We start from the raw sequence: 14309 nt of genomic DNA on the forward strand, positions 1-14309 counted from the left end.
AAAAAAAAAAACACACCACAGAGGAGACAGGGAGAGGAATGTAACAGATGCTTCTACACAAACACTGACAGACAAGATGATGAGATGTTTCTATAGGTAGAAATACTCTAACTTTTTCTCCTCAATAACCTACCTGTTAGAGACCTGGAAAGTGTTGCCTGAATGCCAGTGATATGTGGGTGGTGGGTCACACGAATGACGCCATCTTTAGTCCATTCAGATATATCCTATGGCTGCATTGCTATGGACTAATATGTGGGCTATACCCTTTTTTGTTTTTTTTAGACAGAAGATGCTGCACGGATATAAGAAAGGTATGTGAGCAGAATTTCTAATACATGTATATTAAAAAAACTGTATGATTTTCTATTCTATAAATAAACGGGAAAAAATAATAATAAATAAGTGGAAAACCCATGTAAGGCGGGATTCACACGACCGGGTCGGGTCCGAGCCCGAGTGCCGGCCGGTAAAATCGGCCATTCTGCCCGGCCGGTTTGCATAAAGTTATGCATCCGTGCCGGGCCGGGCAGATCCGGACAGTGACATCAGCGGCAACTCCTGAAGGGGAATCCCCATGTGTTCGGGGATTCCGCTTCAGTAGTTTCCCCTGATGTCACTGCCCAGATATGGACAGAGACATCAAGCGCTCTGTCCAGGAGCGGAATCCCCGAAAACACGGGGATTCCGCTCCTTCAAGGAGCTAAAGTGCGGCTAGCACATAGCAGAGCGGGGAGATACCTCCATGCTCTGCTATAGTGGCGTCGCTACAGTAGTAGCAGCCGCAGCTGCTGCTGCTACTAGCGGCGCCATCAAAGGTGTCGCCGGGCCAGGGCGCTTTTAACAAGCAGGAGAAGGGAGCCAGCGCAGCGCTCCCTTCCACCTGCTGTACACCCCGGCCCTGCCACACCGTGTACAGCGATGCCATTCGTCAGAATGGCATCAACTCCTCCTCCTCACATGCACTCTGCGCTGTGAGGAGGAGGAGATAGAGCGCAAGAGCCGGAAAACCCGGCCGTCACTCGGGACACATCCCGGTGATGGCCGAGTATTACCCGGCCCCATAGACTTCTATGGGAGCCGGGCGGCCGGGTACCCGGGCGAAAATAGAGCATGTCCTATTTTTTGACGGGCGGTTTTCCCGGCCGTCAAAAAATCGGTCGTGTGAATAGCCCCATTAGGGGTCTATTATTCCTAATGCAGCCGGGTGCCGGGTGCCGGCCGATTTATGAACGGCCGGCACCCGGCCGGGAAACCCTGCCGTGTGAATGAGGCCTAATGGTTTCTTTGACATTTAAAAATCAAACTAATAACCTGCACATTACTGTTTTACAGTTTTGCGAGTTGAATTATCTGCCATATCGTACAGGGCAAGGCCCCATGCACACGACCGTAAAAATTGTCCGTAATTACGGACCCATTCACTTCTATTCTCCACGGACACCTTCCCGTTTATTTACGGTAAGGTATCCGGGCCGCAGAAAGCCGTCACAAAAGACATGTCCTATCTTGCTTTTCACCGTCCATGCTCCCATACTTTACATAACGGCACGACCCGCAAATGCGGGTGGCTGTCCGCGGCAGTCAGTGATTACGGGCACGGCCGTGTGCATGGGACCTAAAACATCCTTCAATTGGATCACTGGATGGAAATCTTATTGTGTTTAGAAAAATATCTCCCTACACAATTAAAACTATAACTCAAAGTCTCCAGTACAAATATGAAAATCTTACATAGATTTAGTATGGATGAAGAACTCTGATTCTAAACATGAATTTTAGGTTTCTCAGTCCTTTTAAAATATTTGCAGTCACCATGGAGATTCACAATTTCCCTTGGAGATTGTATTATTTTTTTCCTCGTCTTGAAATATCGACCCATTGCCGGTAAACTGATCTGTGGAAGTGCCAGGGTTTGCGCACTGAAATAGAACATTCTCCTGATAAACTGTTCCTTCAGAAGACCAGCTTCTTTGTGGCTCTAGTAGTTGAGTAAAATAGTTTTGGTGCTTACTATTGTCCATTGTGCTTGAAGTCTCACACAAACCAGAATCTATGTTCCCTAAAGTTCCTTCACTTGAACGGTTATTCATATTTGACATTGCATCATCTTGAGACAAACTCTTGATACTTTGTAACACCTGAAGGTGAAAAGCAGCTGGAGCTGACTTTTTCCTTCGGGGTGGAACTGCTGGAGGGAAAGAAATATTGCTTGACATTTCCTCAGATGTGACATTAGTTTGAGCAGTAGAAGTTGCCTCATCACTCTGTTTGAATTCCTGAGATTTTACAATCTGAGAAGGAGGTATTGTTCTTGGTTTAGGTACGGGACGTATTTTTGGAATGTTGCTATTATCTGTAGCATCTGTCTTGTCCTCTTTTTGAGGCGTAACAGAAACAGTTGAAGAAGTGGTGGTACCTTGTTTTAACTCGGTCCTGAAGACTGGAAGAGGTGCTTGACCATTTCCATCACTCACATCTGAATTATTAACAGATTCAGATGGTCGGATAAATTGTAGTGAATATTCCAAATCCACTGATTCCACTTTGCCTGCATCTTTATCCTTTGGCTCATTCATGATATCCAATGTTATAAGGTCATCGCTCCTCAAATAAGGCTTAGCAGTTAGATTGATATTTGAATCAATTGAATTTACACAAGGCTCAGGTTTTGGTTTAAGAGGGACTTTGGGTGGAGGTCTTAAAGGTAATACACTATCTGAGATGCCCAAACGATGCACTGGTTTAAGAGTAACCTGTGGCAAGTGTACAGCACTTGGCTGTTGAAATAGTTCTGCTTTCTGTTCTTGATTAAACTATTAAAGGGAAAAGAAAGGAAGACTTTATTACATTGAAAATCAACCATAATATATAATATGAAAGTTTAAAGTGTTTGTCCACTAACGGACAACTAATGACCTCTCCACCAGATAGTGCGGGTCCGACACCCGGACCCCGCACCGATCAGCTGCTTCGGCTTCCTGCGGGAACTGGATGTCATTGCACAGTATGCAATGTACGGAGCCGGAAGCAGTTGGCTCTGTACATTGCATAGAGGCCGTGCTGCCAAACTACAGCTCTGCTCCTATTCACTTGAATAAGAGCAGAGCTGCAGTACGGCAGCTCTGCCGCTATACTGTGGACAGAGCAATCTGCTTCCGGCATGGACGTACAGTGCCCGGAGCAGCCGGGGCAGCTGATCGGTGCCGGGTCCAGGTGTCGGATCCTCACCGATCATATACGGATGACCTATCCGGTGGATAGGTCATCAGTTGTCTGGTAGTGGACAATCCCTTTAAGGCCAAATTAACTATTTAACCTATGTTGAACACTCACATATTAAAAAAAAAAAAAAGTCCCGCATGCATAGTACAATCAGAGAGCAAGCTTTCTGATCTGTAAGAGGGTAGATAACAAAAAAGTTAATGTTAACTAGCACGTCGCCCACTTGCATATCCTAGTCCTTCTCAATGATTTAGAATATCATCAAAAAGTTAATTTCAGTAATTCAATTCAAAAAGTTAAACTCATATTGGATAGATTCATTACACACAGAGTGATCTATTTCCAGGAAATTTTAGAGCACTTCATGCTTCCCTCTGCTGACAAGCTTATGGAGATGCGGATTTCATTTTCCAGCAGGACTTGGCACCTGCCCACACTGCCAAATGTACCGTTAATAACCACAGTATCACTGTGCTTGATTGGCCAGCAAACTCGCCTGACCTAAACCCCATAGAGAATCTGGGGTATTGTCAAGAGGAAGATGAGACACCACACCCAACAATGCAGACGAGCTGAAGGCAGCTATCAAAGCAACCTGGGCTTCCATAACACCTCCGCAGTGCCACAGGCTGATCGCCTCCATGCCACGCCGCATTAATGCAGTAATTCATGCAAAAGGAGTGCTGACCAAGTATTGAGTGCATGTACTTTACATACTTTTCAGTAGGCCAACATTTTGGTATTAAAAATCATTTTTGAAATTGGGCTTATATAATATTAAAATTTTGGATTTTCATTAACTGTTAGCTATAATCAACATTAAAAGAAATAAATGCTGGAAATAGATCACTCTATGTGTAATGAATCTATAAAATATATGAGTTTCACTTTTTTAATTGAATTACTGAGATAAATTAACTTTTTGATGATATTATAATTCATTGAGAAGGACTAGTATATTCAACTTCGATATCAACCTGCTCTAGCTCGGGCAAGATTCTTGCCGTGATCTAGCCTGCACTAGAGCATGTATTAGCTTGGACATATAAGATAGGTCCTTGGTCGAGAAGGGCTTAAAAGGGGTTGTCTGGACATATTTTATTGATGGCCTATCCTTAGGATAGGTCATCAAAATAAGATGAGCATGGGTCCGACCCCCGGTACTCTGTTGATCAGCTGACTGAAGAGGCCACAGCGTTAGTCGCCGCGGCCGCTTTAGTGTTTACCAGGCACAACGTTGCACATATCGGTAGAGGCTGAGCCTGGGATTGCAGCTCAGTCCCATTCACTTGAATGGGATAGGAACTGCAATCTCAGGCACAGCTGCTCAAGAACCACAGCGCTGTGCCTGTAAACTGAAAAGGCTGTGGTGATGAACGCCGTGACCTCATTTATCAGCTGATCGACAGGGGTGCCGGGAGCCAGACCTCTGCCAATCAGATATTGAAGACCTATCCTAAGGATAAGCAATAAATAAAATCTGTCTGGACAACCCTTTTAAAGGTTATGTAAACCTTCAAAAGCTATTTTTTTTATTTTATTTTTTAAACAAAAAGGTCAATCAGTGTGTTTTGTGCAACTTTATAATTAGTTTCTATTAAAAATTATTTTCACTTTTTAAATATACAGCTGCTCTGTATTCTGTATACATGGCAGCCGTATCGTAAACTAAGACCGGAAACAGTCAGGTCCGCGAGACTGACTGGTTCAGTGTTAGAAGAACTTGCGTGTCTCTGACACGTAGGATCTACCTGTAATTGATCACATCTAGGTTATGAACTTAGACGTGATCGATAGCAGCGCGATCTAACGTGTCAGAGACACGCGGGACCCGCTAATATTGAACCAGTCAGTCTCGCGCCTCCGACGGGTACAGGATTCAGTGCAAGATACAGCTGCTCTGTATATAGAATACAAAGCAGCTGTATCTCAGAAAGTAAAAATAGTTTTCAATAAAAAGTAATTATAAAGTTACACAAAACACACTAATTGAACATTTATTTATTTTTTAAATTGCTTTTGAAGGTTTACATAGCCTTTAATGATCCCATTCATAGAATTAAGTTCCCCAGTTGATGGTAAGGCACAGCTAGGGAGGCTGTTTTGACAGAAGTGATTATATGCTGCAAAGGCCTTTCTTTGGATGCATTAATCTTTTGAAAGCTTTTTTTTTTGTTTTTTCTCTAGAGGATTCTAGAACTTTTTTGAATTTTTCCAAAATGGACATCTTTGAGGAGCTTGTTTAGAATGCTAAATCCCGGCAATATAACGACATGCTAGTGGTTTAATCCCCTAAAATCTAGTGACAAGTTCCCTTCAATAAGCCATGAAGCTAATTGGATGTGATCAGGACAGCCTCTGCTTGAAGTTAGTGAATAGAAACATTTGTTGTTAACATCTTAACCCCTTAAGGATGCAGCCTAGTTTGGGCCTTAAGACTCAGAGGCCATTTTTGAAACCTGACATATTTCACTTTATGTGGTAACAACGTCGGAATGCTTAAACCTATCCAAGGATTCTGAGATTGTTTTCTCGTGACTTCATGTTCGTGGTAAAATTTGGTCGATATATTCAGTGTTTATTGGTGAAAAATTGCAAAATGTAGAGAAAATTTTGAAAAAAAACCTTTTTCAGAATTTAAATGCATCTGCTTGTAAAACAGACAGTTATACCACCCAAAATAGTTACTAGTTCACATTTCCCATATGTCTACTTTAGATTGGCATAGTTTTTTGAACATTTATTTTATTTTTCTTGGACGTTACAAGGCTTAGAACATAAACAGCAATTTCTCATATTTTTAAGAAAATTTCAAAAGCCTTTTTTTTAAGGTACATGTTCAGTTCTGAAGTGGCTCTGAGGGGCCTATGTATTAGAAACCCTGATAAAACACCCCATTTTAAAAACTAGTACCCCCTCAAAATATCCAAAACAGCATTTAGAAAGTTTTTTTTAACCCTTCAGGCATTTCACAAGAATTAAAGCAAAGCGGAGGTGAAATTTGCAAATTTCATTTTTCTTGCTGAATTTCAATTTTTTTTCTGTAGCACAGAAGGTTTTATCAGAGAAATACTACTAAATATGTATTGTCCAGATTCTGCAGTTTTTATAAATGTCCCACATGTGTCTCTAGTGCGCTCGTGGACTAAAAAACAAGCCCCAGAAGCAAAGAAGCACCTAGTGCATTTTGAGGCCTCTTTTTAGTAGAATATATTTTAGGCAGCATGCCAGGTTTGAAGAGGTGTTGAGGTGCCAAAACAGTAGGAATCCCCGAATAGTGACCCCATTTTGGAAACTACACCCCTCAAGGAATTCATTTATGGTTGTTGTTACCATTTTGACCCCACAGTTTTTTTAACAGCACCTATTTGAATTGGGTTGTGAAATTAAAAAAATGTAATTTTTTCCAATAAGATGTCATTTGTGATCAAAATTTCTTATTTTCACAGGGAACAAAATACCCCATTTTGTTGCCCAATTTGTCCTCAGTGCGGCAATACCCCATTTGTGGTGATAAACTGCCGTTTGGGCCCATGGGAGGGCTCAGAATGAAAGGAGCGCTATGTGTTTGTTGGAGTCCAGATTTTGCTGAATTGGTTTTCGGGTGCCATGTCGCATTTGCAGAGCCCCAGAGGTATCAAAGCAATGGAAGCCCACCAGAAGTGACCCCATTTTGGAAACTACACCCCTCAAGGAATTCATTTATGGGTGTTGTGACCATTTTGACGCCATAGTTTTTTCACAGAACTTATTTGAATTGGGCTGGGAATTAAAACTAAATTAATTTTTTCCAATAATATGTAGTTTTGGCTGAAAATTTCTTATTTTCACAAGAAATAAAATACCCCATTCTGTTGCGCAATTTGTCCTGAGTGCAGCAATACCCCATTTGTGGTGATAAACTGCCGTTTGGGCCCATGGGAGGGCTCAGAACGAAAGGACCACCATTTGGCCTACTGGGGATTTTCTGGTGCGAAGTCATGTATGCAGAAGCCCCTGAGGTACCAGTACAGTTGAAACCCGCAAGAAGTGACCCCATTTTAAAAACTACACCCTTAAGGAATTCATCTAGAGGTGTAGTGAGCATTTTGACAGGAGACATACAACCCATAAATTGTAATGTGGGTTCTCCCGGGTATGGCAATACCTTCAATGTGGCTGTTAACAGCTGCCTGGGCACACAGCAGGGCTCAGAAGGGAAAGATAAGGGGGGATAAGCTGTGCGGAGTACATCAGGGTAAGTAAAATTGGGGTAAATTATAAACCAAAGGATGTATGATAAATTTTACAACACTCTTTCATACAGAGCTCTGTTTTTTCGGGACACGTGTTACATTGATATATTGTGTCCTCCATTATCCCCCTCTTATAGCAGACTTTTCACCTCCTTTTACTTTTTCCCTTCTTGCCAGTTTGCTGAACTTCTCCTGGAAAGTTTTGCCCTTGTACGATGCCTGTGGCCTCGCTTCCAGAAGTTCCTTGGTGCCCCCCCCCCTTCCTGGTCCCTAAAGATTAGGTTCTTGATAACCACCTCTTGAAATTCCAGGAAAGTTCCCCTCTGGCCTGTACATCGACGTAGCACGTACACATTGTACAATGCCATCGGTATATACCACACCGCATGACGCTGTAGGGCTTCAGGACTTGATCTGACAAGTCCACCCCTCCCATGTCCCTTTTGTAGCCCAGGATGCAGTCTGGTTTGGGGGTCCCTGTACTGGTATCTCGTACAGGTACATGGGTACTGGTGTGACATCTCTCTTGTCTTGTACTTGACACACAATATGTTGCTGCTAGATTGTGCCCTGCTCTCACCCCTTCTTGTTTGCCCTGCAGAGTCTTAGGGAGGCCTCTCAGGTTTCTTCTAGCAGTGCCGCATGCCACAGGACTGGAAGCGAAGCAGTTGAAGAGTGGGACGCTGGTATAAAAATTATCCAGGTAGAGGTGGTAACCCTGGTCCAGCAGTGGGTGCACCAAATCCCACACAATTTTTGCATTAACTCCCAGTAAAGGGGGGGGGGGGGGGAATTATGGGGGTTGAATACTGGTGTCCTTCCCTTTATATATCCTAAATTTGTAGGTATACCCTGATGCACTCTCGCACAGCTTATACATCTTCACGCCATACCTTGCCTTCTTATCCGGCAGGTACTCGCGGAATTGAACCCTCCCTTTAAAATCTACCAAGGACTCATCAATAGAAATACACTTCTCGGGGGTGAATGCTTGGGAAAACCGGGCACTGAAACGGTCTAATAGGGGTCTCCGCTTATACAAACGGTCAAAACTGGGGTCATCTCGGGATGGGCACGGCTCATTATCAGTATAATGTAAGAAGCAAAGTATTTCCTAATTTATTTATTTTTTTAGGTTCTAGTTCAGTTCTGAAGATGCTTTGAGGGACCTATATATTAGAAACCCCTATGAAACACCCCATTTTAGAAACTAGACCCCTCAAAGTATTCACAACAGCATTTAGAAAGTTTATGAACCCTTTAGGTGTTTCACAGGAATTTAAAGCAAAGTAGAGGTGAAATTTACATATTTTTTTTGTCAGAAAATCCTCTTTATACCATTTTTTTTTATAACACAAAAGATTTTACCCGAGAGAAACGCAACTTAATACTTATTGCCCAGATTCTGCAGTTTTGAGAAATATCCCACATGTGGCCCTAGTGCGGTAATGGACTGAAGCACCGGCCTCAGAAGCAAAGGAGCACCTAGTGGATTTTGAGGCCTCCTTTTTGATAGGCAGCATGTCCGGTTTGAAGAGGTCTTGTGGTGCCAAAACAGTGGAAAACCCCCAAAAGTGACCCCATTTTGGAAACTAGACCCCTTGAGGAATACATTGCAGTTTTCATGGGGTGCATGTGACTTTTTGATCAGTTTTTATTCTATTTTTAGGTGGCGTGGTGACTAAAAAACAGAAATTCTACTATTGATTTTTTATTCTATTTTTTTTACAGCGTGCACCGTGCGCTATAAATTACATATTCACTTTATTCTGCGGGACGATACGATTACGGCGATACCAGATGTGTATAGTTTTTTTTATGTCTTATGGCGTTTGCACAATAAAATAAGTGTTGTAAAAAATCATTCACTTTTTGTGTTGCCTTATTCGAAGAGCCATAACGTTTTTATTTTTCCATCAATAAAGCCGTGCGAGAACTTATTTTTTGTGTAACGAACTGTAGTTTCGATCAGTACCATTCTTAGGTACATGCGACTTTTTGATCTCTTTTTATTCCATTTTTTGGGAGGTGAAGGCCAAACAATTGTGATTCAGGTACGGTTTATTATTATTTTCTTTTACGGCGTTCACCGCGCGGGATAAATAACGAAATTATTTTGTAGTTCAGGCCGTTACGGACGCGGCGATATCAATTATGTATAGTTTATTTGTTTGTTTATATATTTTTATTAATAATAAAAGGACTGATAAGGGAAAAGGGGGGATTTTTACTTTTAAAACTTTTATTTTCTTATTTTTCCACATCTTTTTTTAACTTTTTTTTTTACTTTATTACTTTTTCCCACTAGGGGACATGAGGGCAGGAGGCCCTGATCGCTAATCTAATACACTGCACTACATGCGCAGTGCAGTGAATTAGAGCTGACAGCTACTCACTGACAGCAAGCATAGTGGGTCCTGACTTCGTCAGGACCCACTTTCTTCCGTCAATGGCAGAGCCGGACGCCATTGTTTGGTGTCCGGTTGCCATAGTCACCATCGCCAGCAGCTATCGCGTAGCAGGCTGGCGATTGTAGCTTAACCCCTAAAAAGCCGTGATCACTATTGATCACGGCTTTTCAGGGGTTAATCAGCGGGGACACCGCGATCGGTCCCTGTTGTAGGAGCTGCGGCAGCTGCTGTACGAGACAGCAGCTGTCACAGCTCCTGTATGTGTCGGGAGGACAGCCGAAATGGCCGTTACTCCCGCGACGTACTATTCCGTCGCTGAGCGCGAACGTATTGGTTAGCGTGACGGAATAGTACGTCGCTGAGCGCGAAGGGGTTAAAATACTAAGGAAACTAACCCCTTAAAGTCCAAGCCTATTTTTGTTTTTCACTTAATGCCTTCCATGAGCCATAACTGAAGGCCTTTTTTTCTTGTTGCGGGAGGAGTTGTAGTTTCTATTGGCACCATCTAAAGTACCATATAATGTGCTGGGAAACTGAAAGAAAATTCAATTATCTTTGGGTTTCGTTTTTACGTCTTTTACCGTGCGGTAAAAATGTCAAATGAACTTTATCTTTGTTGATACGATTATGGCGATAACAAATTTTTATAGTTTTTTTTTTTTTAACATTTTACTCCTTGTTAAAAGAAAAATAAAGTTAACGTCACGGTTGGGCTGTTTGAGGGGCCACACTCTCTTTATAACTGGTTAGATCCCGTGGTCGCTATAGACCACGGCTTTTAAGTAGTTTAAAACAGCCAGGAACAGCGCGGCCGCTTTTCATGGCCATTAGTGCATCGTTTCTGCTGTAATACACAGCTGACACCCGCAGCGTATGGAGCGGGCTCAGCGCGTCAGCCCGCGCCATACCTCTCCCCCTGCACCATGACGTACCAGCACGTCATGGTGCGTTAAGGCGTTTAACACAAAACATATTTCATTACACAGGCTAAGATTCAGCTTTAGATAAATTTGTAAAAGCCCTTTAAATATAGCATGACTTACTTCGGTGTTGACAGTAGTCTTTTGATGAGGAGGTCTGCGTGGGACCAGCACTGCCTCTACGTCCAGCGAGTAAACATGAGACACCTTGAGTGATACAGATTTAGGTTCTGCTTTTGGAAAACTTTGATTGCGATGAAGTCCAGTTTTTAAATCTTCATCTTGTTTTTCTGAAATATAAGCAAAAACATACATTATGGAATATTTCATTAGACACAAGCTCTCTATACTTCAAAACTTAATCCAAATAAAAAAAAATATATGCATTGCTGTCAAAAAACAATGTACAGACATCCACAGTTGCATCCTGTTCTAGTATGCAGTAAAAAAAAAAAAAGAATACATGCCATAACTGTATGGCAAAAAGTGCTGTGAGTCTAGCCTTACAGTGGAGCTGCTGCCCGGTCCCAGTGGCTCTGTCTACAAGCCTGCTAGCTCACATTACACTTGCCAATGCTCCCCTTGGCCCTCTCACACTGCAGAAAAAGAGAAAGAAAGAGTAACTGCCTGTTTTAATCAGCGGTGATGCTGTTGTGCTAAGAGGACTTTATTAGCTAGCAAATTCCCGCTACAGACACACTGGCAGCTGGTTATTCACGGTTTGGATGATAGCTCTCCTCCAGAATAAAGAAAAGTCTCTCTAGTGCCACCTATAGGTGACAATGTCCAAACCTTTACAGAGCCGTAAAAACATGACTTGGGTTAATAGCCAAACCAGTATAATGTATTCGGCTATATGAATAATAAAATTGATTGGAAGCAACTTTGTTAGTGCCAGGATTTCACCTTAGTACTCAAGCAGGGACCTTCCCTGTCCACGTGCACCACTGAAAGATGGATTGCTGACCATTCTACTCTGCATTACTAATAGCCAAACCAGAGAGACCCATCATTAGACAGCACGGTTTAAAAATGTTGCTCCTCATCAGTAGGTTTCTGGTTGGTTGAATGAGATGCCTTTGACGCAGCTCTTGGAATTTACTGGAGCATTGCCCTTAAGACTCCTTTCTCCGCTAGGAGAATCAGCACCTTCCAAAAACTGTTTGGATGAGATACTCAAATTATTTTAGCTATATCTCTCACTCTCGGCCAGGAAGGGATGCTGTAATTCTCCTCCTACTGAGTGGAGTGTGCAGCCTGCAAGTGAATGAAGCTAATAAACAGCATAGAACACTCAATGTAAGAAGTATTTAAAGCGTACCTAACTTTTCAGGTGACTTTTCAGAATAAGCGGTCATTTATGTGTACATGAGAAATAACACTATTCTGGCCATTATATGACTTGAATTCTGCATTTTTTAGCAGATTTCCTCTGTGCAGGCTCTATCACTAATTCTCAGTTGTCTGAGCTAGTGAGCAGAGGCTAAACAGCCATCATGTTTTCTACACACTCCACACATAGAAGAGCAGGATTGCACATCTGTCTGTCTTTTTCTCTCTGCTACTCCTATCCTCTCTATATACTTGTATTCGCAGTGTGTCAATGACGCTCTCTCCTTCCTCCTCCTGCTCCCCCTCCCTTTTATTTTTTTTTATAAATTCTTTTATTTTCAATTTTCACAAACATAACACGTTAATGCCAAAAAAATATGCAACCGTATAGTACGTCGGCACACAGGCCAGTAAATGTGTGCATTCTGAATGGTAAGTACACAAACAGAATTATGTTTAAACAATAGATGGGACTCACCCCATGCATCCTGAACCTGCAGACATGCACTAAAGCCCACAGGTAAACATATCCTGAGAAGAGGGAAGAAAAAGAAAAGGAAGAGAAGAGGAATGACAGAGAAAGGAAAGGAAGGGACGAGCTCCGTAGTTGTACGTCATGTAGCAGAGACAAATCAAGAGGCTACGATGTTCCTGAACTCCAGTGATGATTGAAACCTACAGGCAGGCAGACACCAAGTGGAAGTAACTTCACAAAGAAATTGCCTGGATAAAACAACTACATTTTACAGTAAGTAAATTACAAAGTTGATATATATCGACTAATGGCTTTGCTGAACAAAACTTAAACCATCTTAGAGTTCTATGGTAATTCAAGTTCGGTTTAGTAGCACCATGTGGGGTCTGGGTTTACACCTGTATTACATAACCGCTTCCCGACTGTCCACTGTAAATTCACGTCCACTGTGAATTCACGGTGGGTGTTAACAGCGCGATCGCATGTCTAAGAGTAGCCCTGACACGCGGATCGCGCTGTTAACACCAGCCTCTGGTTCCGGAGACATGATCAGGACCTGATTGGTTCAGGTCCAGAACATGTCACCGCAGGGAAAGTTTGTTGTAGCAACAAACTGGAAAGATTGTGGCTACAACAAACGTTCACGGGGCCGGTGCTGCCGTTGCTTGTCATGGCAAAACCGGAGGCCATACAACGGCCCCCGGGTCTGCCATTCAAAACTGGAGGCCATAAAACGGCCTCCGGGTCTGCCAAGCATGGAAGCCTATCAGGACCAGCCGGTAGTGTAATTTATTATAGCAGCTATCAGTGCTGCAGGTTTTCAAGTAAAAGAAGTAAAAAAAGGTAATAAAAATGTTTTTAGAAAAGTGTAAAAATAAATGATAAAGTTACAAAAACAAAAAATGTTTTTTGTCTTTTATTATAGGAAAAAAATGAAAACGTAAAAAAAAACAACACATATTTGGTATCACCACATACGTAACGACCCAAAGAATAAGACTATAATATTATTTCTCCCGCATGGTGGACACGGCAAAAAAAATAAGTAAAAAACAATGACAGAATCACTATTTTTTTGGTCACCACCCCTCCCAAAATATAGAATAAAAAGCGATCAAAAAGTCGCATATACCCCAAAATAGTACCAATAAAAACTACAATCCATTCCACAAAAAACAAGCCCTTACACAGCTTTTTTGACTGAAAAATAAAAAAACTTATGGCTCTCAGAATATGGCGATACAATAAATGTTATAGAAAAAGTGATTTTATTGCGCAAACGCTACAAAACATTAAAAAAAACTATATACATATGGTATTGCCGTAATTGTATCGATCCGCAAAATAAAGTAAAATGTAATTTATAGCGCACGGTAAACACTTAAAAAACTTATATTTTTTTGGCACCTTGCTTGCCAAAAAATGGAATAAAAAGTGATAAAAATAAATAAAAAAATCGCATGTACCGTAAAATGATACCGATGAGAACTACAGATTGTCCTGCAACAAACAAGCCCTCACACAGCTCCGGTAGAGAAAAAAAGAAAAAAGTTCTGGCTCTCAGAATATAGCGACAGAAATTGTGCAGAGCGTTCCAAAAACGGATAAGATTGGGCACCATTTATCAATGCAACACCGGCCACATATCTATGAATTATTCACAACTTACATATAACCCCACATAATAAACTGGCATACCAGTAAAACCCCA

General features: G+C 41.9%; 1 protein-coding gene across 1 annotated transcript in view; it reads right to left on the minus strand.

Annotated features, from left to right (window-relative positions):
* Positions 1-1124: 1124 nt before the first annotated feature.
* SYNJ2 (synaptojanin 2) overlaps positions 1125-14309 on the minus strand; it is a 250116-nt gene continuing 236931 nt past the window's right edge. Inside the window, exons 26-27 of the mRNA XM_075863738.1 lie at positions 10915-11081; positions 1125-2816 (exon numbers count right to left, since the gene is read on the minus strand). Coding sequence (XP_075719853.1) covers positions 1812-2816; positions 10915-11081 — 1172 coding nt within the window. The 3' untranslated portion in view covers positions 1125-1811. The remainder of the gene's footprint in view (positions 2817-10914; positions 11082-14309) is intronic.

The sequence above is a fragment of the Rhinoderma darwinii genome, chromosome 4, assembly GCF_050947455.1.
Source record: "Rhinoderma darwinii isolate aRhiDar2 chromosome 4, aRhiDar2.hap1, whole genome shotgun sequence".
Lineage (NCBI taxonomy): Eukaryota > Metazoa > Chordata > Amphibia > Anura > Rhinodermatidae > Rhinoderma > Rhinoderma darwinii.